The sequence below is a fragment of the Hemitrygon akajei genome, chromosome 9 (assembly GCF_048418815.1).
Source record: "Hemitrygon akajei chromosome 9, sHemAka1.3, whole genome shotgun sequence".
Taxonomy (NCBI): domain Eukaryota; kingdom Metazoa; phylum Chordata; class Chondrichthyes; order Myliobatiformes; family Dasyatidae; genus Hemitrygon; species Hemitrygon akajei.
Genome location: NC_133132.1, coordinates 29074021 through 29096155, shown reverse-complemented (window position 1 = coordinate 29096155; position 22135 = coordinate 29074021). Strand labels below are relative to the sequence as shown.

The 22135-nt window shown below is 39.4% G+C and overlaps 2 protein-coding genes across 3 annotated transcripts in view; one reads left to right on the top strand and one right to left on the bottom strand.

Annotated features, from left to right (window-relative positions):
• Window positions 1–729: 729 nt before the first annotated feature.
• Window positions 730–12571, bottom strand: LOC140732970 (large ribosomal subunit protein mL40-like). Its single transcript, XM_073055701.1, has 4 exons — window positions 12413–12571; window positions 9553–9636; window positions 3879–4034; window positions 730–1117 (listed from the first exon to the last, which is right to left on the bottom strand). Exons 1-4 carry the CDS (start codon window positions 12445–12447, stop codon window positions 808–810), a joined length of 585 nt encoding a protein of 194 aa, XP_072911802.1. The 5' UTR covers window positions 12448–12571; the 3' UTR covers window positions 730–807.
• Window positions 12572–13747: 1176 nt separating this feature from the next.
• The window catches only part of hira (histone cell cycle regulator a), a 129551-nt gene continuing 121163 nt past the window's right edge, over window positions 13748–22135 (top strand). For both annotated transcript variants that reach the window (XM_073055706.1, XM_073055705.1), the window contains exon 1: window positions 13748–13903. In XM_073055706.1, coding sequence (XP_072911807.1) covers window positions 13867–13903 — 37 coding nt within the window. In that variant the 5' untranslated portion in view covers window positions 13748–13866. The remainder of the gene's footprint in view (window positions 13904–22135) is intronic.

Sequence of the window (22135 nt, the reverse complement as noted above, 5' to 3'; positions counted from 1 at the left end):
AAGGTTGTTCATCTGCCATGGGGAGTACTGCCAGGAGAATGCTGTTGCTTGCCATTGTAATTTTCTATTTCTATTCACTCTATTTGTCTTCTGCGTAGATATAACAGTATACACAGTAAGTTTAACAAACAGCAACACATCTGGTACTTGGTCATGTTGCAGCCTTGCTATCAAATTCCAGAACTGCAGATCACTGTATTTCTGCATTAGATACGGCTATTTCTGCTGTAAATTATCCACCATGTGTTATGAGTTTCTTTTATTTTCACTGCATTGGTAGAGCCTGGCTGTTGGACATGACCTACAGTCTTGCACTTTGCACCCTTTCACTCTCATTGCATGTTCTCTCTAATTTCCCCCAACTGGACAACCTGTAGATTTGTGCCATAGCAATGAATTTGCTGTGGTAGGTATGTCCTACCCCTCTCACCTCTACCTTTTCTGCAGCGTAAAACCAGCTCGTTTTCCCCCTCCCTCTCTCTTCTGAAGGATCTTCAACCTCTTTCCACCGATGTCACCTGTTTGTAGTATTTTGTGCTTTTATTTTGAGATTTCCAAATGGGTTTTTGCCCCCATTTTCTCTTTAGTTAGCTAGTCAATTAACATTATTATTACTAATTTCTACATGTATTTTTACCACAGTTTTCAAAGAGCACTGATAAGCATTCAAGGAGATGGCAACTTTTCTGAAAACTTGCTACTTGGAAATATTCCATAAATACTGCAGTATTACATTCACTTTATGACTATTTATTTAGAAAAATGAGTTTTAAAGGACAAGTGGAAAATAAAGGGTTCTCATACACATCACTGAGTATAAACTTTGGTAGTATCTCTGTATTTTCCATCAGGTGCTTGGTAGTCAGTTATAGGAGGAGTGTAACTACATCCTGGTAGTTCCAATGGGAAAAGTCCTTGGTCTTGTTTAATGGCAGCCTGGTACAAGTCCTCTGATTCAAGTCGCAGTTCTTGTAGAGCTTCGTGCTGTGCGTCTATCATGGACTGTATCATCTCCTGTTCCTTTTCATGTTCCTTCTGCTTATATTGTGACCATTCCTTCATCAGAAGTGCTCGTCGCTCACTCTCTTCCTCCGTCAGTTTGGGTGGGTCTCGAACTCTAGGTAACATAGATAATGTTATTCAGCTGTTCCAGTGGTCGTCATTAGTAAACAAGGTTAGCACTCTACTTTCTGGCCTGAAATTATGTTTGCAGTATCTGCACTGGAGATTGTCATAGAATAATCAGAAACAGCACAAAAGGAGGCTCCTCAACCCACCAGGTCCAGGCTGACCATCAACCATTATCCACACTGATCCAACTGTAACCCACTTTCACTATCCCCACAGTCCGATCAACTCCCCAAAGTTCCACCACTCACCAACACTGTGTGGGCAAATTCAATGGACAAGTGACATGTAAACCTACACATCTTTGGCACGTGAAAGGAAACTGTACTGTGGTCACTACAAGAATATACAAACACCCCAGTGACAGCAACAAAGATCAGGACTGAACTTGGGTCTCCTGCTGGGAGGTTTTGGGTTTAACCAGCTGTGTCATTCTTCAAGTGATAATAGGATGCTTCACAGATTGTTTAGGGAATTTTATTCACTCAAATTATAAATGAATGAGTAGTTAATTAATCTTCAATGATATTAATTAAGGGAGTTTGCCAGAATTTACTACTTTAAAACTGTAGGTCTTGGGAGTAATTTGGAATCTTGTTTCAAAGTTTTAATTGAAAGAAGAACAAAATAAAGGATAATCTGTGGATCTTTGTGACAGTGGGAAGTTCTAAGGTACATGCTGTAGTCAATTGTGTACAGCCATTTCCCATAAACAGCATTATGAAAATTACAAAATCTGTTAGCAACAGGGTTATGTAAATGTGGTCTTATCCTCATCTAAGTCATAACAATAGACAAACACAATCTGCCTAAGTTAATAACAAACAATTGTACTTCTCATCAATACTGAATGCACCATTTAAACAATCACAAACTAGGTTCAAAAAAGTATGTGAACCTCTGGAGTATAATGCCTTCTACAAAAGCTATTTGGAGTCAGGTGTTTCAATCAATGAGATTGGACGTGTGGGGTGTAGAAGTGCTCTGTTCTATAAAAGACACACAAAGCGAGGTTACTGACAGAGCCTGCTCTTCTCAAGAAAGATCTGTTTATGTGCACCATGCCTCGATCAGAACAATTTTCAGAGGAACTTAGAATAAGGATTGTAGAGATGCATGAAGCTGGAAAAGGCTACAAAAGCATTTCTAAAGCCCTGAATGTTCATCAGTCCACAGTAAGAGAAATAATCTAGAAATGGAGGAAATTCAGTTCTGTTGTTAACTCTCCCAAGGAGAGGGTGTCCTGCAAAAGTCACACGAACAGCACAATGTGCAATGCTGAAGGAGGTGTGGGAAGAACCCAAGGGTAACAGCAAAAGACCTGCAGAAATCTCTAGCACTTGCTAAAGTCTCTGTTCAGGTGGACACTTTAAGAAAAACAAGAATGGTGTTCATGGAAGACCATTGCTCTCCAAAAAAAAAATTGCAACACATTTCAAGTTTGCAAAAAGCTACCTGGCTTTACAATTCCAATTGGATAATATTCTGTGGATAGATTGACAAAAGTTGAACTTGTTGGCAGAAATGCACACCAACACCAAAACCTCATCCCTAGTGTGAAGCATGGTGGAAGGAGCATCATGGTTTGGGGCTGCTTTGCTGCCTCAGGCCTTGGACAGTTTGCAATTGTTGAGGGAACAATGAATTCAATATTGTATCAAGACATTTTACAGGAGAATGTCAGGGTAGCAGTCTGTCACCTGAAGCTTAATAGAAGCAGGATGATGCAACAAGACAGTGATCTGAAAGACAAGAGTAAATGAACAACAAGAATGATTAAAAAGAAGAAAATTTGTCTTTTGGAATAGCCAAGTCAGAGTCCAGACCTTAACCCAATTGAGATGCTGTGGCATGACCTGAAGAGGGTTGTTCATGCAGGGTATCACAGAAATATTGATGAACTGAAACAGTTTTGTATGGAGGAATGGTCTAAAATTTCTCCTCATCGATCAGCACCAACAGGAAACATTAGGTGGAGATTATTGCTGCTAAAGGAGGTTCTACCAGTTATTAAATGCCAGTTCACATACTTTCTAGCCTGGACTGTGAATGATTAAACAATGTGCTCAATAAAGACATGAAATGTTTGTGTATTATTAGTTTAGGCAGATTGTGTTTGTCTATTGTTGTGACTTAGATGAAGATCAGACCACATTTTATGAGTAATTAATGCAGAAAACCAGGTAATCGCAAAGGGTTCACAAACATTTTCTTGAAACTGTAAGCCATATTGAATGTTGGTCTCTGCTTCAAGGGCCAATAACTCATTCTTGCTCCTAATTCATTTATTGATGCTCAAAGAGCCTTTGGTTGACTGAAATCTGGCACACCAGATTTACACATTCCCCTTGTGTTACAAGCTTAATATAAATATAATCAACATTTTAGCTGTCTGAAGAATATATTAGTTTAAAATTTTTTTTAGATGTACTCTGCTCTCTTCACCTGCATTCACTACTTCTGTCCATTTGGGTTATACCTCGTATCTCACCATAACTTCCTTTTCCTGCACCTTTACCTGAGGCAATTAACATTTCCAGGTTGCACCTGGGGCCTTTTAACCATTTGTAGGAAGATAAATAATGATGATGACACCAAGGCAGTTCCATAACATGAAAATAAAGTCCAGGCTGGAAAATAAACTTTTAACAGCAATAATTGCGAAGAAATCTCATAACAGAAAGAAAGAAAGAAAACAATAGAAAAGCATATATTTCCACCTGAAATCTAGTTTCTCAGACTACACAAACCTGGACTCTTCAAAGAACTTTGTGAGAGAGACAAAGTCTTCAATTGGGATCAGCTCTGGTGGAACCCGTTCCAATCTCTTCAATTTCTTTCTCAAACGGTCTCTCACCGCCAGCTCTCTTCTGGGATCCATTTTTTTCTTTTTCTTAGGCTCAGCTCTGCAAAATAAATTAGCCCATGCAAATTGAATAAGTGGATTAATTTTGTCTGCATCTTCGCTCCCCAGCCTCCCCTCACTATCAACATGATGGCAAGGAGATCTGCTCCTAGTTTTTACTGTTGCCACTCTAGCAAAGGAGAAATCCAGTGATGATGAACACGTTTGATCAGGTTTACTCCCTGACCTAGCAGAAACAGTAATCAAAGTCGGAATTAAGCCTTGAGGAAATCACTGACATTCATTTTGAACCAAAATAATATAACACAATTCGATGCAAGGGTTTTGATTACAGATGTCAATAAATTTGTTGGATGTGCATTGAGTTACAGCAACTTCATTATTTAAGTGTTTCCCATTCTCAAAATTTAATTGAATAATTTAATTCATCCATATATTCTCTCTTCCTGACCCCTGAAAGTATGAACAGTTGCTGCAAAGTGGCTAGATTAGTTGATATTTTCTATGTTCTCTCCAGAGAACGACAATTTTTATTTGGCTCACACAGCGCAAGCAGATCAGGCTCAAAGATAATGATAAACTTTGTTAGATTATTAGATTTACAGCATTAATTGTGTTATATTTTTAAAACTGTAATTAAAATTATCACAAAGTCAATCAAATTATTATCAAACACACACACACACACACACACTACCCTGAGATTCATTGCCTTGTAGGCAATTACAGGAAAATAAAGAAGTTTTATATAAACAAGCATACACAGTAGATTCCAGTTAATTGGGACACTTCAGAACCAGTACATTTTAGCTCAATTAAGCTGCTGCCCCAATTAGTCAAAGTTTCATGGAAATAGTTAAAAAGGTATAGAAAAGACAAACTGAGTAACACGTACACAACGCTGGAAGAACTCAGCAGGTCAGGCAGCATCTGTGAGAAAAGGGTAGCCAATGTTTCAGGCTGAGACCCTTCATCAGGAACAAATTGAACCTTCAACTGAGTAACACATTGTGTATTTACATGAAATACAGAACAAATTAGAACACTATCAATACAACATAACTATAATACTGTGTATTAGTTCCTAACAGTTATCGACAGAGGAATCCATTCATTTTTTGCTGACGTGTTTTCTTGAATGACTGTAAATGAACAAAATCAGTGCAGACACATTGATGCAATACTCTCAACGATTGTATCCTCCAAGTCTTCATTTTCACTGTAACATTCAAGACGATTGTCATTACCTTCAAATTCTTCATAGATCCTAAGTTGCTGAAGTAGTGAAATCATTTCATTTTCACTCTCAGCCATTTCTGGCATCTCCAAGCCTGAATGCTTGATACTACAGTGAACAGTTCTGAATTGTCTTACTGCTTATTTCTCACCATTATCACTGACAAATATCACTGCTTTTTGAACATAAACACAAGGAACTAACACTATTTAAAAAACTGTTCACTCGAAGTATGGTGCAGTGCCTAATGGCCACACAAGTGCACGCGACTAACGCCAGTTAGAAACCGTTCAGCACAATCTCCTGCCCCAATGTCCCAAATAAACGAAAGGAATCCTGCAATTTTCCTGATTTATTGTTTTTCTTCATAATAAGCTGCTGCCCCGATTAACCGATAGCCCAATTAACCAGAATCTACTGAGAACATGAGCTGTAGTGTCCTTGAAAGTTATTTCATAGGTTATGGAATCAGCTCATAATCGAGGTGAGTTAAGTTATCTATGCTGTTCCTGTTCCTGAAGCTGGTAGTGTGGGAACTAAGGCTCCTGCACTTCCTACTCGATGGTAGTAGCGAGAAGTGTGCATGGCCTGGATGGTGGGGGTCCTTGTTTTGATGTATATGTAATACATAAATGAATCTGATTCTGAGTAGAGATTAACATCGATTAATGAATTAGCAACAATAATTATGGCCTTTCACAAAAAAAGATGAGTCCTGTTGCTTATTTACATGTATTCATGTAAATAATTGTTTACATTATTCATTGTTTTACTATTAATAAGTATAATTGAGACAGATTGAAATAAATGGATTTTTGAAAACCTGTTCAAAATTATTAATTTTAATCTTTTAATAAGAATTGAAAAGTAACATCATTTCTATATAGTGTTGTTATTGTACCTCATATATAACATAAGTAATCAGAACGTGAAATTATAAACTTCGGTGCATACTCATAAAAGATCAAAGCGGGTTTCCAAACCTGGGGTCCATGCTTGCTTAATGATATATTGGTCCATGGCATAAAAAAAGTTTGGGAACCCTTGAAGGAAACTTTCCTTTCTTTTCTCCGTGAGACTTTTGTAGCTCCACTGACGGTGACAAATATTTTATATATGGCTTGTATTCGATCGTTTTGAGAGCTATGCATGTTGGACTAGTTTCATCACTAAGTCTACTCCTATAATTAGACTTAACAGGGCAGTGTTCATCACTGAAAACACAGATTCACATGAATATGTTAATGACAATACAGTTAATATTGCCACTGGAAGATTTTTCAGGCAGTTAAAAGTTTCAGGAATTAAATTCCAGAGTTTCAGAACCCCATTATCTGGATTTTTAAACTTTGATCTAGTACTAACTGATCTCTTTCAATATTCTCCACTTCAACTCTTAAGTTGACAAATGTTTGCCTTTAAATTGAGTTCCTTGTAAATCAATCAATTGCATTTCAAAACTATTCATATCATTCTACTGCAACACTTCCAAATTCAGTTTGTCTCATGTTACGCTGTCTGTATACTTGATGTATTTTACAGTTTCTTCAAATGACCTGAACATAGAAATTCTTAATTTGGCAGTGAAGATTGTCATTATCTATCTTTTTATTATGAGCGGGATTTAAACAATCCTGAGGCAGCATTGCATGCTGTGTGCCAATAAAATGTTTGTGCATGCCATGTTGGACATGACTCCTGGACTTCTTAAGTGCTGTTAACTGCTTAACTGAAGCAGTTGCCTAGCTTCAACCATTCTCAGACAGTGCATTCCTAGTACTTACTACACTCTGGGTAAACAAAGCTCCCCTCATATCTACTCTACATTTCTTCCCCTACCCCAAATCTAGGTCCTCTTGTTTTATCTAGCTCTGATATGGAGAAATGTTGCCCCATCTATACCTCTCTAATTTCATACATCTCAATTATGTCCTCTCTTAACTTCCTCTGCTCCAGGGAGAGTAGACTTAGCTTCTCCAGTCTCTCCCCATAGCTCAATTGCTCCATCCAATGCAGCACGCTGGTGAATCTTCTCTGCACCCTCTCCAGTACTATCACGTCCTTCCTATAAGTTGTGAACAGAACCGCATGCAGACTTCCAGCTGAGGTCTGACCTAGGTATTATAAAAAGAAAACCTCCCTACTTGTGTATTCAGGGTCCTGATAAAATGAAGGCCAGTATCCTGTGTGCCTTCCTAACCATGTTGTCTACTTGCGTTGTCACCTTCAAGGATCTATGGACTTTTAAGAGGCCCTCAATATTCCCCAAGACCCTAGCATAATATTCCTAACAATATTAGTGATCTCTAGATGCATCTCAACAGGGAGATTGAAAATCTGGTTGATTTTCAAAATTCTCACTCAATGTCAGCAAGACCAAAGAGCTGACCAGGAGGAGGAGCAAACCAGAGGTCCATGAGCCAGTGCTTATTAGGGGATCAAAGGTGGAGAGGGTCAACAACTTTAAATTTCTTGGTGTCATCATTTCAGAGGACCTGTCTTGGGCCCAGCACATAAATACAAATATGAAGAAAGCACAACAGTGCCTCGACTTCTTTGGAAGCTTGCAAAGATTTGGCATGACATTTAATACTTTGACAAACTGCTATAGTTGTGTGGTGGACAGTATATGGACTGCTTGCATCACAGCCTGATATGGAAAACCAATGTCCTTGAATGGAAAATCCTACAAAAAGTAGTGGATATGGTCCAGTTCACCATGGGTTCTCATCAGGAAGAAGGTAGAGGAGCCGCAGATCCCACAGCACACAGGTCAGGAACTGTTATTACCTTATAACCAAGGTGCTCCTGAAGCAACATGGATAACTTCATTCACCATCACTCTGACCTCCTACGACCACTATGATCTACAGACACACTTTCAAAGACTCTTCACAACTTACATTCTCAGTAATTTTTTATTTGCATAATTTGTCTTCTATTGCACATTGGTGTTTCCATTTACAGGGAGGCAGGGATGTCAGACTTTGTCTGCTAATGCATAGTTTTAATTTAAATTCCATTGTATTTCTATTTACCCCCCTTGTAAATACCTGCAAAAAAATTGTGTCATAAAATTGATAATAAGCTTACTTTGAACTTCTCCCATTTGATCTTCCTAGTGATTTTGCCAGTGTAGATCTAGGTAGTGTGTGGTAGACACACTGGGGGAAAGATTCATGATCTCCAATGTGATGAGTGTTAATTCACTGGTACAGTCAGGGATAGTGTTCCTCAGGTATTTTGCATGATTCCAGATTACTCGTAGCACAGCCACATCCATTCTTATCACATTGACTCTTATGCTTGAGTTAAACATCTCACTAACCCAACAGACAAAAGTTTTGGGATAGGATTATGGCTGTATTTAAAAACTTTAGAAAGGATCAGTTTCCTGAAAAGTATCAAGCTGAAGGGATAAACAAGGACAATGCCAAAAGATCTAATGATGTTCAATCAAAATCTATGGAGCCAGAGAAGGAGGGAACAAGGGTACAATTCAGTCAAAAATTGTAAATTACTGAAACAGAAGGAAAAGAAAAATAAATGAGAATCTAGCAAATTTTGGACTTGCTTCTCATGGAGTATTTTCTCCCAACTTAATAACTTCACAGCCCCTTGCTGGTTCTATTTTACATGCTTTACCAGGCTGGGAAGATGGTCGATGCTTGAACGTGATAGGGCTCTACCTGGCAACAGATGACACAGGTAACCCAAGAGGAATAAGAATAAATGTAGTGATGATATTTTGGGAAAGGAGTCTTATACTGAATATTATTTAGTAGACAGTATACGTAAAAACTCAATTCTTATTTTGTATTAATGAAACAGCTGTTACATTTTTCCCTTGATCTCTCTCTCTGTTTCTCTTTCCATTGATGCAGCCTGACTCAATGGGTATTTTTAGCATTTCTTGTTTTATTTTAGATTTCCAGACTGTGCAGTTTTCGTTTTGATTTTCATTTGAACATTCTCCTCTTGTTCTGGTCGACAAATGCACATCTTTTAAACAAGTTTTCTCTTTGTTTCAGATTTCCAGCTTTACCTTCGTGCTTATTTTCCCTATAATGGAATATTTATCCTAAATTGCACTTCATTTTATTTTATAATAACTGCAGATATATGCCAATCACATTCCTATAATATTTGTCTGCAAATAAGTGAACCCTGGGCCAGATGGACTTGAGGTAAGGCACTTGAAAGGATTTTCACATAAATCTCCACCAGAATCTGATTGCTGAGAAAGCACAGAGTGGACTATTTTCTGATACAAATTCAGGCAGTTGCTTAGGTAGGACAAAACTCGTACTACATACTGTACCTCGTGGGCAAAGATTCTCTGAGTGCCAGCAGGGATGTATGCCAGTGGCTGCCTCGAACCGAAGCATTTGACAATGCACGAGGACTGGAAGAGAAAAGACCCAAGGTTGGTAATGTTGCCTTAACAAAGTTAGCTCCTTTTCAGAACAGCTTCTCACATCTCAGACTCTAAAAATGACAGAAAAACAAAATGTCAGCTGTGAGAAACTCTGGAAAGAACGTCGCTTTCAGGAAATGCACACAGACACTATAGTTCTGCTAATCCAAACAGTCTGTTTTCTGTTTGCAATAATGATCTCACGTTCAGCAGGATGAAGCGAGATTTCTGTCCGACTGGGACTGTCTCCTTCTTCAAACTAGCTTCATTCAAATCCCATCAAAGGATGCTATCTCCTTGTAGCAAAATCTTGTATTCTTTGAGTCAATCCAAAGTCAAGATCAAAATTTTATCCGTTACCAGTGTTGACTTCAAATTGCTTCCTGAACTCATAACCTGGATTGATATTAGTGGAGTGGAGTGCTGCACTGTTAGGAGAGTCATATTTTGAGCAACAGATTCAGTCCACAAATCTGTTCTCATAAGAAGGTAAGAACATAAATAGACGCAAGTACAAATGGGTCATTTAGTCTCTCATGCCTACTCCATGATCCATTAAAATCATTGAGAACGTTTCACTCTTTTCAGTGCTAATACCCCGATTCCCTTAAATATTTAAGAAAAAAATCAAACTGCCTCTTGAATATACACAATTAATAAGCCTCTACTGTCTTTTGGGCAGAGAATGCTGAAGATCTCATGAAAACTCACTACACACCACACAATGTTTATTCACTGACCAGTAGGATTAATGGCAGAATGTTTGGTATTACAATTGACAAGAATTTGGCTACTCTGTTTCCTACCTTATAGGTGCACATCACAGATAATGCCTGTTATCAAAGGCGATGTGATAACGCCTTTTGGGAGTCATAGTCATACAGCATTGAAACAGGCCATTTGGCTCAATTGGGCCATGCCTTCCCATCTAAGGTAGAGCGATTTGCCGATGTTTGACCTATTGTACATCACTAAACCATTCCTATCCATGTACTCGACTGAGTTCATTTTAAATGTTGTTAATGTACCTGTCTCAATCACTTCCTCTTCAGCTCACTCCCAAATAGTGTTTTTTGAAAAAATAATGAAGAAGTTCAAAGTGGGGAGGTCAATAGATGTAGTCTATTTGGAATCCCAAGTACAGTTTGATATGGTTCCGCATATTGCTATTTTTTCATCTGTATCAGTGATTTGGACGAGAATATACAAGGCATGGTCAGCAGGTTTGCAGATGATAGTAAAATAGATGGTATCAGGAGGTTGTCAGGAATGGCAGAGGGATCTTGAGCAGTTGGGCAAGAGGGCTGGTGAAAGGCAAATGGAATTTAAATTCAGATCACTGCTGGGTATTTTGGGAAGACATATCAGGGTAGGATTTCCACTGTGAATAGTAGGGCCCATGAGTGTTGTAGAACAGAGAGACTTAATAGAACAACATGGTTTCTCAAAAGTGGTTTCACAGGGTGGTGAACAAGGCTTTTAGCATGCTTGACTTCGTCATTTGGAGTGTTATAAATGGAAGTTGGGTGGTTACGTTGCCGTTGAACAAGATATTGATGAGGCTACATCTGGAATACTGTTTTCAGTTTTGATCACCTTACCACTGAAAAGATGCTATTAAACTGTTCAGAGGGTACAGAGCAGATTAACAAGTGTGTTGTCAGGACTCAAGGGACTGGGTTATGGAGAGAGGTTCAGCAGGTTTGGACTCTATTCATTAGGGAGCAGGATTAGGGTGACCTTACAGAGATATATAAACTCATGAGGGGCAGAGATACAGTGAATGCACATTTTTCCCACTGGGTTGGAGAATCAAGGATTAGTGCAAGTTTCAGGTGAGAGTAAGGAGATTTATTAGGAAACTGCAGCATAGTCTCCCACATATACAAAACTATGCTGACTATCCTTATTCACCTCCCGTCTTTCTGCAGCATAGGCCACATAGTCTCCCACATACAAAGCACTTCTCGTCTTTCCAAACACACATGAAACGTATCCCTCGGAATCCCTCCAGTAACTTACCTACCACAGATGATTGGCTGACTGGTCCTGGGCCTTTCCTTTGCTGATTTAAAATAAAGGCATGGCCTTAGCCACCCTCCAGTCTTCCGGCACTTCAACTGTCGCTAACGATGATGAGCATATCTCAACCAAGGATCCCACATTTTATTCTCTAGCTTTCGGGTGTACTTGGATATACCCGATCAAGCCCCTGAGATTTAACCACCCTAATAGTTTTTAAGACATCCAGCATCTCCTTTGCTGTGTTGCAAGTCATCACCAGAGCATTCCATTAACTAACATCTTTATGTCTTTCTCCACGGCTAAGAGGAGAAATATTCATCAACCAATTCCTGCAGTTCCACTATTCTGTCTAATAACCTCCCTTCTCTCCCCCTAATGCACTTATAAAATGTCTTTGGATTCGCGTTAACCTTCTTTGTTAAAGTTATATAATGCACTCGTTTGGTCTTTCCGTTCTCCTTTAAGTATACTCCTCCATGGATTCACTTGATCGAATTCAGATTCCCCCGTCGCCGTGTTTTATATAAATGCAAGACCTTTATTTAACTATTGGGAGTCCGTTGTCTCGAGGAGTACTGTGATGGTTTTAGGAACAAGCGTGCCCAGGAGATTAATATCGCCACAAATCCACTCGCACAGCCGGGTGCCGCCGCTCCCCAGGGCCGTATACCATCACCGCCTCTGCCTCCCTCAGGCTGGACGCCACCAGTTATGGCCTCTCCACTCCTATAATACTCACATCAAGCCGAGGAGTGGCCGAGCCATCCACGCCATGTTAACCGGGGCACCTTGAGTCCTTCACGTCGTCACAGCTCCTTTCTACAACCAGCCCACATTGCCCGAGCCACTTCCAGCGGTGCACCACCACCAGCCACTTCTCCCCACATAATATTATCCGACTCGGATACACAATTCATGACAATTGTTCCCTTCCCAACCTACAAGATCAAGGATCGCAGAATATCGGCAGCAGTAGTCGTTTTTATAATTGAACATTTACTCTAAATTCTTAAAGGATATTAAAATCGTTATGAAGCATGCAACTGGAGCGACTACAATCTAAAATACATACTTTTCAGTGTCAGAGCGCCTAAAATTCAGTCTTGAAATAAATAGAAAAGCCTTATAAATTAGATATTTGATTTCGCCAAAACATTATATTAAAACTTGTCAAAACTTGAACAATAGATTTGCACTGAACGTGTATTGTCGAATTTTCATAAAGAACTGAGCGTTGAGACGAAGTGAAGTAAAACACGATTGTGTTAATCAAGTTTATCCTTTGCCTTTAATGCCACCTGGCCTCCTGCCATGACCCTAATTTAGTTTTGTCTCTCAAATACAACAGGAATTTGCTTTGCATAACTATTTTCTTTTTCACATCTAGTAATTTGTTGTAGTGAGTAATTTGCCTAGGTCTTTTGCTAGTTCCTACAAACAATCATGGAAACTGCTTATATGATTCCAAATTATGTATCCGTTAATGTTACCTTTTAAAAACAACTAGGTGACTTGTATACAATACGGACGTTGGACATCTTTCAGAAATGCTCCACTTTTGAAATAAATAAATAAAAAAATAAAAAATAAATGACACCTTCAACTTTTCAGATGATCTTAAGGGTTTCCAGACACTTTTCAGACAAAAAAAAATACAGTATCTATTTCCCAGTGTAAACAACGGAACCAGGTGATTCGGCCATTATTTCTTTTTTAATATCTGGGATCTTCCCGTACATACATATTCTGAGTTTATAGTAGATGTAATGTTTATTTGAATATAGTCAGAGAATAATTGAATATTTCTCTGTAGTAATGGAACAGGTCGGGATGGTTGAGGTATTGTTGAACGCTGAACAAGTTGCAACCAAATGAATGAATGGGGATTAGAAGTCTTTGCTCAAGCCTTAATATTTGCAAGCCTCAGTATATATTTTACAACTACAACGAGATATGATTGAAAATTATACACCTAATCGAACTTTTTGAGCTTTATTTGATACTCGGAACGGTTATGGTGACCTTGATATTTTTCCCGAGCCGTTGTGCTCGGGGCACTGAGGTTTGTGGGGAGCGCTGAGTGTGTTGCTCCCTTCCGGCGGAGCGGAGCGAGAGGCCGGGCCGCCCTGGGACAGTGACACCGACACCGAGACCGAGAGGCTCGTGCCTGAGCCCCAGGTCCCGCGGCCCAGCATGAAGCTACTTAAACCTGCCTGGGTCCATCACAATGGTGAGTGGGTGCGGGGACGGGCTGAATGAGGGGGGATGCTGCGCAGTGACCGGTGGGCGGGCGGGCTGGGAATGGGAATGGTCAGTTGGAGGGAGGATGGGAGGGAGTCGGTACGATTTCGGAGGTGCAGGACCTTCCGAGTGAATCCACCTGTGGGAGGGTGCAAAGAATGGCGCCAGAGACAAGATCCTGGGCTGAAATAGCGATGTGGGAGACAAGGATGGAAAGCGGAATGTGGACGGCGGGGTCTTCGGATTCTCAGGGAAGGGACATGAGGGCGAGGAATGGAATGAGGAGTGACGGCAATTGTCTCTAAGAGCTGATCGGGTTTTACACATTGAGGTAGTGGTGAGGAGCCACAACTTGTGTAAAGATGGAGCTCAAGGAATATTAATTGTGAATTGGTTTATTATTGTCACATGTACCACGGTGCAGTGGAAAACTTTGTTTTGTATGTCATCCACACGGATCATTTCACCACATCGAGATAGTACAAGGGAAAAACAATAAAAGAATGCAAACTATAGCGTTACAATGATCGAGAACATGCAGTGTAGGTGAACAATAAGGTGGAAGACCGCCGAGAGGTAGAATGTGCGGTCAAGAGTCCATTTTAACATACAAGAAGTGCATTCAATAGTTTTGTTTCAGAGGAGAGAAACTGTCCTTGAGCCTGGTCATGCATGCTTACAGACTTTAGCATCTTTTGGGATATGGTGATTCACAACAATTATGTATGGAAGAACAAGCCGTGGAAAGGTTTGCAGATGACAAGTGCGGAGCATAAGAGTTATTTGCACAAGGTTCAAGAGAAGGAAAGTATTTACAGCTTTTGGTGAGCAGAAATTCAACAGGTGTGGAGTGAAATTGGGAAGTTCTTTTATTTGGCATGATGAGTGTTTAATTTCTTGAGTCTAAATTTTGATAGCTTGGCAGAGTCACTCTGCAATAAAGGGCTTGCACAAGTGCAAAGAAAAATTCTGGCCATTTATGTTCAGCAAGGTATTCACAAAGGCAGATACACCGATTGTATGGTTTTAAGAAATAATAAAAAGCGATGCTTTCGGCTTGAAGCTTCCCTCTACCTCTTACCTCAATATGTACACTTTTGACCAAATATTTGTTTATTTTCTAAGTTAGAGCAGGACATAAGGACATTCGAAAGAGGATCTAGTGTTTTCCTGGAGTATATGATGAATAAACTCTTCTTGGGCTTTCAGCCAGGTACAGATAGCAATTTTAACTGACACTTCAATGACAAACTCTGCTGTATTCATCAGTGATGATGCCTATGTATGTCTAGTCCGATGGTATTTATACCCCCATCGTCTATCTGTCCTGATTGATTAGTCCTCATCTAAACAGGTTTCTGCTGTTTCCAATCAATTTCCACTTCTCTTTAAGAGCAAGACCTTTGAATTTGTTGAAATTCTTTTGCTCTAGTTTTATATCAATGGCTTCCTTTACCAAGCAGTCCCAAAAGCATTGGCACAGCACTGTAGTTTTGTGCTGTCGAAGCCAATCCTATGTTCTACTGTCGATTCTCTGGGTAATCCAAATGGATACACCTCCTGTGCTCCTTGATGCAGGTTTCCGGCATGCGTCCTGTCAGGGAATCGTGTAAATGCCAGCGGTCCTGAGCTCCAGGATGGCCAGACTTCAGCACAAAACTACTATGTCATGCCGATGGCTTTTGGGACTGCTTGGTGAAGGAAGCCATTGAAATCAAACTAGAGTAAAAGAATTTTAGCAAAGACAAAGGTCTTAATCTTAAGAACTGGAAATCGATATTAACAAGGTGGGACAGCGGACACCTGATTGGATGGTTAACCCATCAGGAGGGAAAGATGACGGGGGTATAAATACCACTGGACTAGGCATACCCAGGCACCATCTCTGATGAAAATGGCAGAGTTGGTCATTGAAACTTTGGTTAAAATCAATACCTGTACTGACTGGAAACCCGAGATGACATTTGTCTTCTGTCTGGAATATGCATTAAATTGTGTGTATATTTTTGATATTCATTCATGGGACATGGTGTCACTGGGCATGCAGTATTTATCGGTTGTGACTAATCACTCTTAAAGTTATAATGAGCCACCATCTTGGAAAACAGGTGCCCCTCACTTTACGAATGTTTGCTTTACGCCACTTTGCTTTTACAAAATAACTACATTAGTAACCTTTTTTCGCATTGCAAAGAGGATTTTTGCATTCATGAAAATTTTTCCCATGTAAGTTAATGGTTCTTCGCTTTACGCTATTTTGGCTTAAGAAAGGTTTCATAGGAATGCTCTACCTTTGTAAAGGTGGGGGGTGGGGAGACATCTGTATATGTCTGTTCAATGAAGATACTTGGTGTCTGAACCCCAATCATCCAGGCAAGCAGACAATATTCCATTAGTCTCTTGAGTTCTGTTTTCTGGATGGTGGAAAAGCTTTGGCAAGTTAGGAGGTGAATCATAGCCTCAGATTTGTTCTTGGAGCCATAGTTGTTATGTGGCTCGTCTAGTTAAGGTTTTGTGTAGCACCAAGAATACAGTTGGTATGGGTTGTAACATGATAGTGCTGTTGATTGTACAAGGGAGCTGTTAGTTTTTCTATCAGTGAAGATGGTCATTGTCTGATCCCTGTGTGGCTCAGATACTGCCTGTTTTTGACATCAAGCCTGTATATTAAGACTAGTGTTTAGAAGGGGTCCTGTAACTGAATTGTAAATTTGTGAAGTTCTTGTTATTGGTATAACAACTTTTTTCATTTCTCGTATGACTAGATAATCTCTTTCATCTGTCACAGTCACACTGCAGTAACGAACAAGCTCCATAACTCTGCAATGAAAAACCTGCGCTGTATGTTTAGTGTCTACTTCCTTTACTCTTTCTCAAGGACAGATTTTTAATCTGTGTGATTTGTTCCAAAGTGTAGTATACAGTGTGTCTGCCTCCAGTTCTTGCTGGGTCCGGCTACAAACCACTTCATAATGAAGAGCTGTGAATTAAACTGACTGGTATGCATTCTTTACAAAGACATTTTCACACAGGAGGTGGAAACCTCAGTTGTGTGAAAAACAGGAGTTCCTAATAAAGCAATGAAAGATGCACGCACCTTGGACATTAGCTTGTGGTACATTTTGATTAACACTCTGATACTGAAATGATGGACGACCATCAGCTTTAACTGTTTGCCTTTGTGCCCACCATGATTCGGCCTGCAGAGGATTTTCTGTCTAACACCATTAACTTCAATTTTATTGGCGCTACAGTGCCAACAAAAAGTATTCACCCCTCCCCTTGGAAGTTTTCATATTTTATTGTTTTACAACCTTGAATCACAGTGGATTTAATTTGGCTTTTTTTGACACTAAGCAACAGAAAAAGACTCCTTTGTGTCAAAGTGAAAACAGATCTCGACAAAGTGAGCTAAATTAATTACAAATATAGAACACAAAATAATTGATTGCATAAGTATTCACCCCCTTTAATAGGACACACCAGATCATCACTGGTGCAGCCATTTGGTTTCACAAGTGACATAATTAGTTAATGGAGATCACCTGTGTGCAGTCAGGGTTGATTGGAGTAAAAATACACCTGTGTCTGGAAGCTCCAGCTGCTGGTGAGTCAGTATCCTGGCAAAAACTCCACCATGGACACAAAAGAGCACTCCAAGCAACTCCACGAAAGGTTATTGAAAAGCACAAGTCAGGGTGAAAACTTTTTTTTTGGCACTGTATTTGTCAAAAATAGCCATTCTTGTCTTTGGGATGCAACTGTTTTACCCATACTTTGAGTAAGGTTGCCATAGAACATGAAGTTAGAAGGAGCTGGCAAAAGCTTACTGTGAGCACTGAGTAGAGAATTCAAAGTACAACTTACGAGAACAGGTAGATTTATTCTATCGTTTTGCTTATAGGCTGATAAGATTAGATTTGATTGATTTGCATTCTGAGGAAAAAGTTTCAAAGTTAAAAAATCTATTAGCAAAATACATATGTCACCATATACAGTCCTGAAATTTGTATTTTTGTGGCATGTTTATTAAATACAAGAAACATAATAGAATCAATGAAAGGCTGTATCTGATAGGGCAGATAAACAATATGCAAAAAAACAACAAACTGCAAATACAAAAGATAAAGAAATACTGTAATAAATATCGAGAACGTGAGCTGAAGAGTCCTTGACAGTGAGTCCATAGATTGTGGGAACAGTTTAGTGATGGTGCAAGTGAAGTTATCTCCTTTGGTTCAAGAGCCTGATGGTTGAGGGCTCCTGAACTAATTTAATTGTTCCTGAACTTGATGGCGTGGGTCATGCAGCTCCTGTACTTCCTTCCTGATGGCAGCAATTTGAAGAGAGCGCGTCCTGGATGGTGGAAGGAGGATCCTTGATGATGGATGCTGCTTTCCTGTGACAGCACTCCATGTAGATGTGCTCAATGATGCGGAGGACATTACACATGATGGACTGGACCATATCCACTATTTTGATGTTTACTGGATGTATCTTTGCTATTTTCCCCTTTTTCAACTTCACTTGAACAAGCATTCAGCACCACACCTGAATGCTTGAAAAGTGAACCATCTAATGAAATTCATGAGGTGAAGGTGATAAACCTTGATATCAGTAAAACTGAAGCCAAAGAAAATCAGGACAAATTCTCCACTGGCTGGAATCAAATATTGTACTAAACAAAATTTGTGGAGGTCTTTCATCTCAGTCCCAGGATATTGAAGTTTAAGTTCAAAATGGTAGTATTTGGCATAAACAGCTTATGAATTGTTTTCCTTTCATAAGATTGGAAGTAGAGATACTTGCTGATTGTACAGTATTTAGTTCCATTTATAATTCCATAGATTTTAAAGTATACTCTATCCTGTGCAGTAACACCTACAGAAAATATGGACATCACAAAAGTGAAATAGGTAGTTGTGATGTCAAATGGCAGTTGTGTTATACAGAGAAAGCAACACAATGCAGATGAGATAAGTTTGTGAGAAGGTCTTAATTTCCTAATACCCAGGAGAAGGTCGGGTTGTCCGAAAACTGTCTCAGTAGTGCTGGAGACTGTAAGGGGGATGTTCATCTGGTTTAATTTGGTTGTAGAAAGTTCAGCTTTGTCGTTTGTACTCTGTTTCTGAGCTTTGCCATGTTGGAGGATGGATTTTAGTTCCCAATCGCCTTTTGGTTATCCAGCGCAAGTGGGTATCTAGGTTTGCAGAGCTTTAATCTCATCACTGGGTTGTTGAATCACTTATCCCGTCTCCATTGTGTTGCGTTCTCTGTTTAACATACCTGCCATTTGACTTCACAATTACCGGTAGCTGTTTTGGGTTTGTCTGACTCCTCCTGTGATCTTGCACACTCTTCATCAACCAATTGTGCTTCCCTGGCCTGATAACATAAACCAAAGTCATGGAAATTAGGATAAATCTGGAATACAATTTCATAACTAGCAATGTCTTTCAGATATCGGTTTTGTTGTACCTGCCCTGAATCTGATGTTCCCTTCAATTTGGAATGACCAGTGTTTGCAAAAATCTTGTGCTATGTAATATTTTGCCCAGACACAATGTGTGCACTGAATTTTTGTGGAAGTAGACCTGAAGCTATACCAAGGATAGTAAACTACCAAGTCCAGTTTGTTGTTCATTGTTTTTAAAAAATAAAATAACTATCAGTAAGAACTCTGATCTCCTCTTGAGTTTGATTGCTTTCAATCCCATTCATCTGCACTCTCACAAAACATACAGTTGCAAAAAAAATGTTTGTGAACCCTTTGCAATTACCTAGATTTCTGCATTAATTACTCATAAAATGTGGTCTGATCTTCATCTGAGTCACAATCATAGCCAAACACAATCTACTTAAACTAATAATATACGAACAATTGTACTTTTCATGTCTTTATTGAACACATTATTTAATTGCTCACAGTCTTGGCTGGAAAAATTATGTGAATCCTTGTGAATCCTGGTAGAACCTCCTTTTGCAGCAATAACTTCCACCAGACGTTTCCTGTAGCTGCTGATCAGACTTAAACCATGGTGAGGAGGAATTTTAGACCATTCCCCCATATGAAACTGTTTCAGTTCATTAATATTTGTGGGATACCGCATGAACAGGCCTCTTCAGGTCATGCCGCAGCATCTCAATTGGGTTAAGGTCTTTTACTCTGTCTTGGCTATTCGAAAACACAAATTTTCTTCCTTTTAAACCATTTTACTGTTGATTTACTCTTGTGTTTTGACCACTGTCTTATGCATCATCCAACTTCTATTAAGCTTCAGGTGACAGACTGCTACCCTGACGTTCTGTAAAATGTCTTGATATAATTTTGAATTCATTGTTCCTGCAATGATTGTAAGCTGTTCAGGCCCTGAGGCAGAAAAGCAAACCCAAATGATGATGCTTCTTCCACTATGCTTCGCAGTTGGAATGAGGTTTTGGTGTTGATTGACAGTGCCCTTTTTCCTCCAAACATTTCAATGTGCATTTCTGCCTAAAAGTTAAATTTTTGTCTCATCTGTCCACAGATCATTGACCCAGAAGTATTGTGGAACATCCAGGTAGTCTTTTGCAAATTTGAGACAAGTAGCAATGCTTTTTTTTTGGAGAGCAGTGGTTTCCTTCCGTGAACACCATTCTTGTTCAGTGTTTTTCTTATAGTGGACACACGAACAGAGACTTTAGCAAGTCCTAGAAATTTCTGTAGGAATTTTGCTGTTACCTTTGGGTTCTTTTTCACCTCCTTCAACATTGCACATTGTGCTCTTGGTGTGATCTTTGCAGGATGCTCACTCCTTGGGAGAGTAGCAACAGTACTGAATATCCTCCATTTGTAGACAGTTTCTCTTTTTGTGTACTGATGAACACTCAGATCTTTAGAAATGCTTTCTTTAGCTTTCTCAGCTTCATGTATCTCTACAGTTCTTCAGAGGTCCTCTGAAAGTTGTTTTGATCGAGGCATGGTGCACATGAACAGGTCTTTCTTGAGAAGAACAGACTTTGTCAGTAACCTGACTTTGTCTTTTGAAGAGTAACTCACACCTCCAGTTTTGTCTGATTGATTGGAACATCTGACTCCAAATAGCTTTTGTCGAAGGTGTTACCCAGAGGTTTACATAATTTTCTGAACCTAGTCTGTTTACAAGGTGTACTCAGCATTGACGAGAAGAAGTACAATCGTTTGTGTCATATGTTTAGGCAGATTCTGTTTGTTATTGTGATTTAGATGAAAATCAGATCACATTTTATGAGTAATTAACACAGAAGGCCAGGTAATTGCAAAGGGATCACAAACTTTTTCTTGGAACTGTACATAGCAGGCGTGTAGCTGGTAAAGAAGGATTTTCTCGCTGGAGCTTTTTCACACTGTCCATATGTGATTTGCTTGCTAAATGACACTTTGAAAAGTCAAGTTTTCCAGTATCACTCCATTCTTACCACTGGCAAATTCTCCAGCAACTCTTGCATCATGACAACAGGTTACACCAGTTTCTGTATTTTGCATAGATATTTCACGTAGCTACACATTCCTAACCTTGTGAGCTTTCAGTGTAGCAGTTTCTACTGTTCCGTTAAGCCATTCCACTTTAAATGAACTAGGATTTCTCCTGTGTTTCATGCCCTTTGTTTCTTTGGAATTCGACATAGTGAATCAATAATTTCTTCAGCAAAAACAGTATAAATAAACCAGTTCTAAAATTGACAGACAAATTGCAAACTCCATGTTGTCAATACCATCTGCATCAGTAACCAGAAATGGAAATGTGATTCTGTACTATCGTGAAATATACCTAACATGCCAATGATGTTAGTGATGAGTGACAACCTTTTGTGCATAGTTTTGTCCTGACGAAGGGTCTCGGCCTGAAATGTCGACAGCGCTTCTCCCTACAGATGCTGCCTGGCCTGCTGTGTTCCACCAGCATTTTGTGTGTGTTGTTGTGTGCACATTTTAAATTCCTTTGCTCTGGTAGCAAAAGATGTATGCATGCATACACCTTTGAGGGAACTTTGCCTGAATCCATCTCGTTCAGCACTGAAATTGTGACAGGCAGCATAATGGAGGCAGTTTTCAATGGAAATATGGATCTTTGTTCCCATAAAGATTGTAAAGCAATTGTTCCTTCCAGTGTTATCAGGAGTAGTGTATCTTTGCAATTGGTAGATTATTAAGAAAAAGAATGAGTAACTTTATCCCACGCTGGTTCTTTCATCACCTACC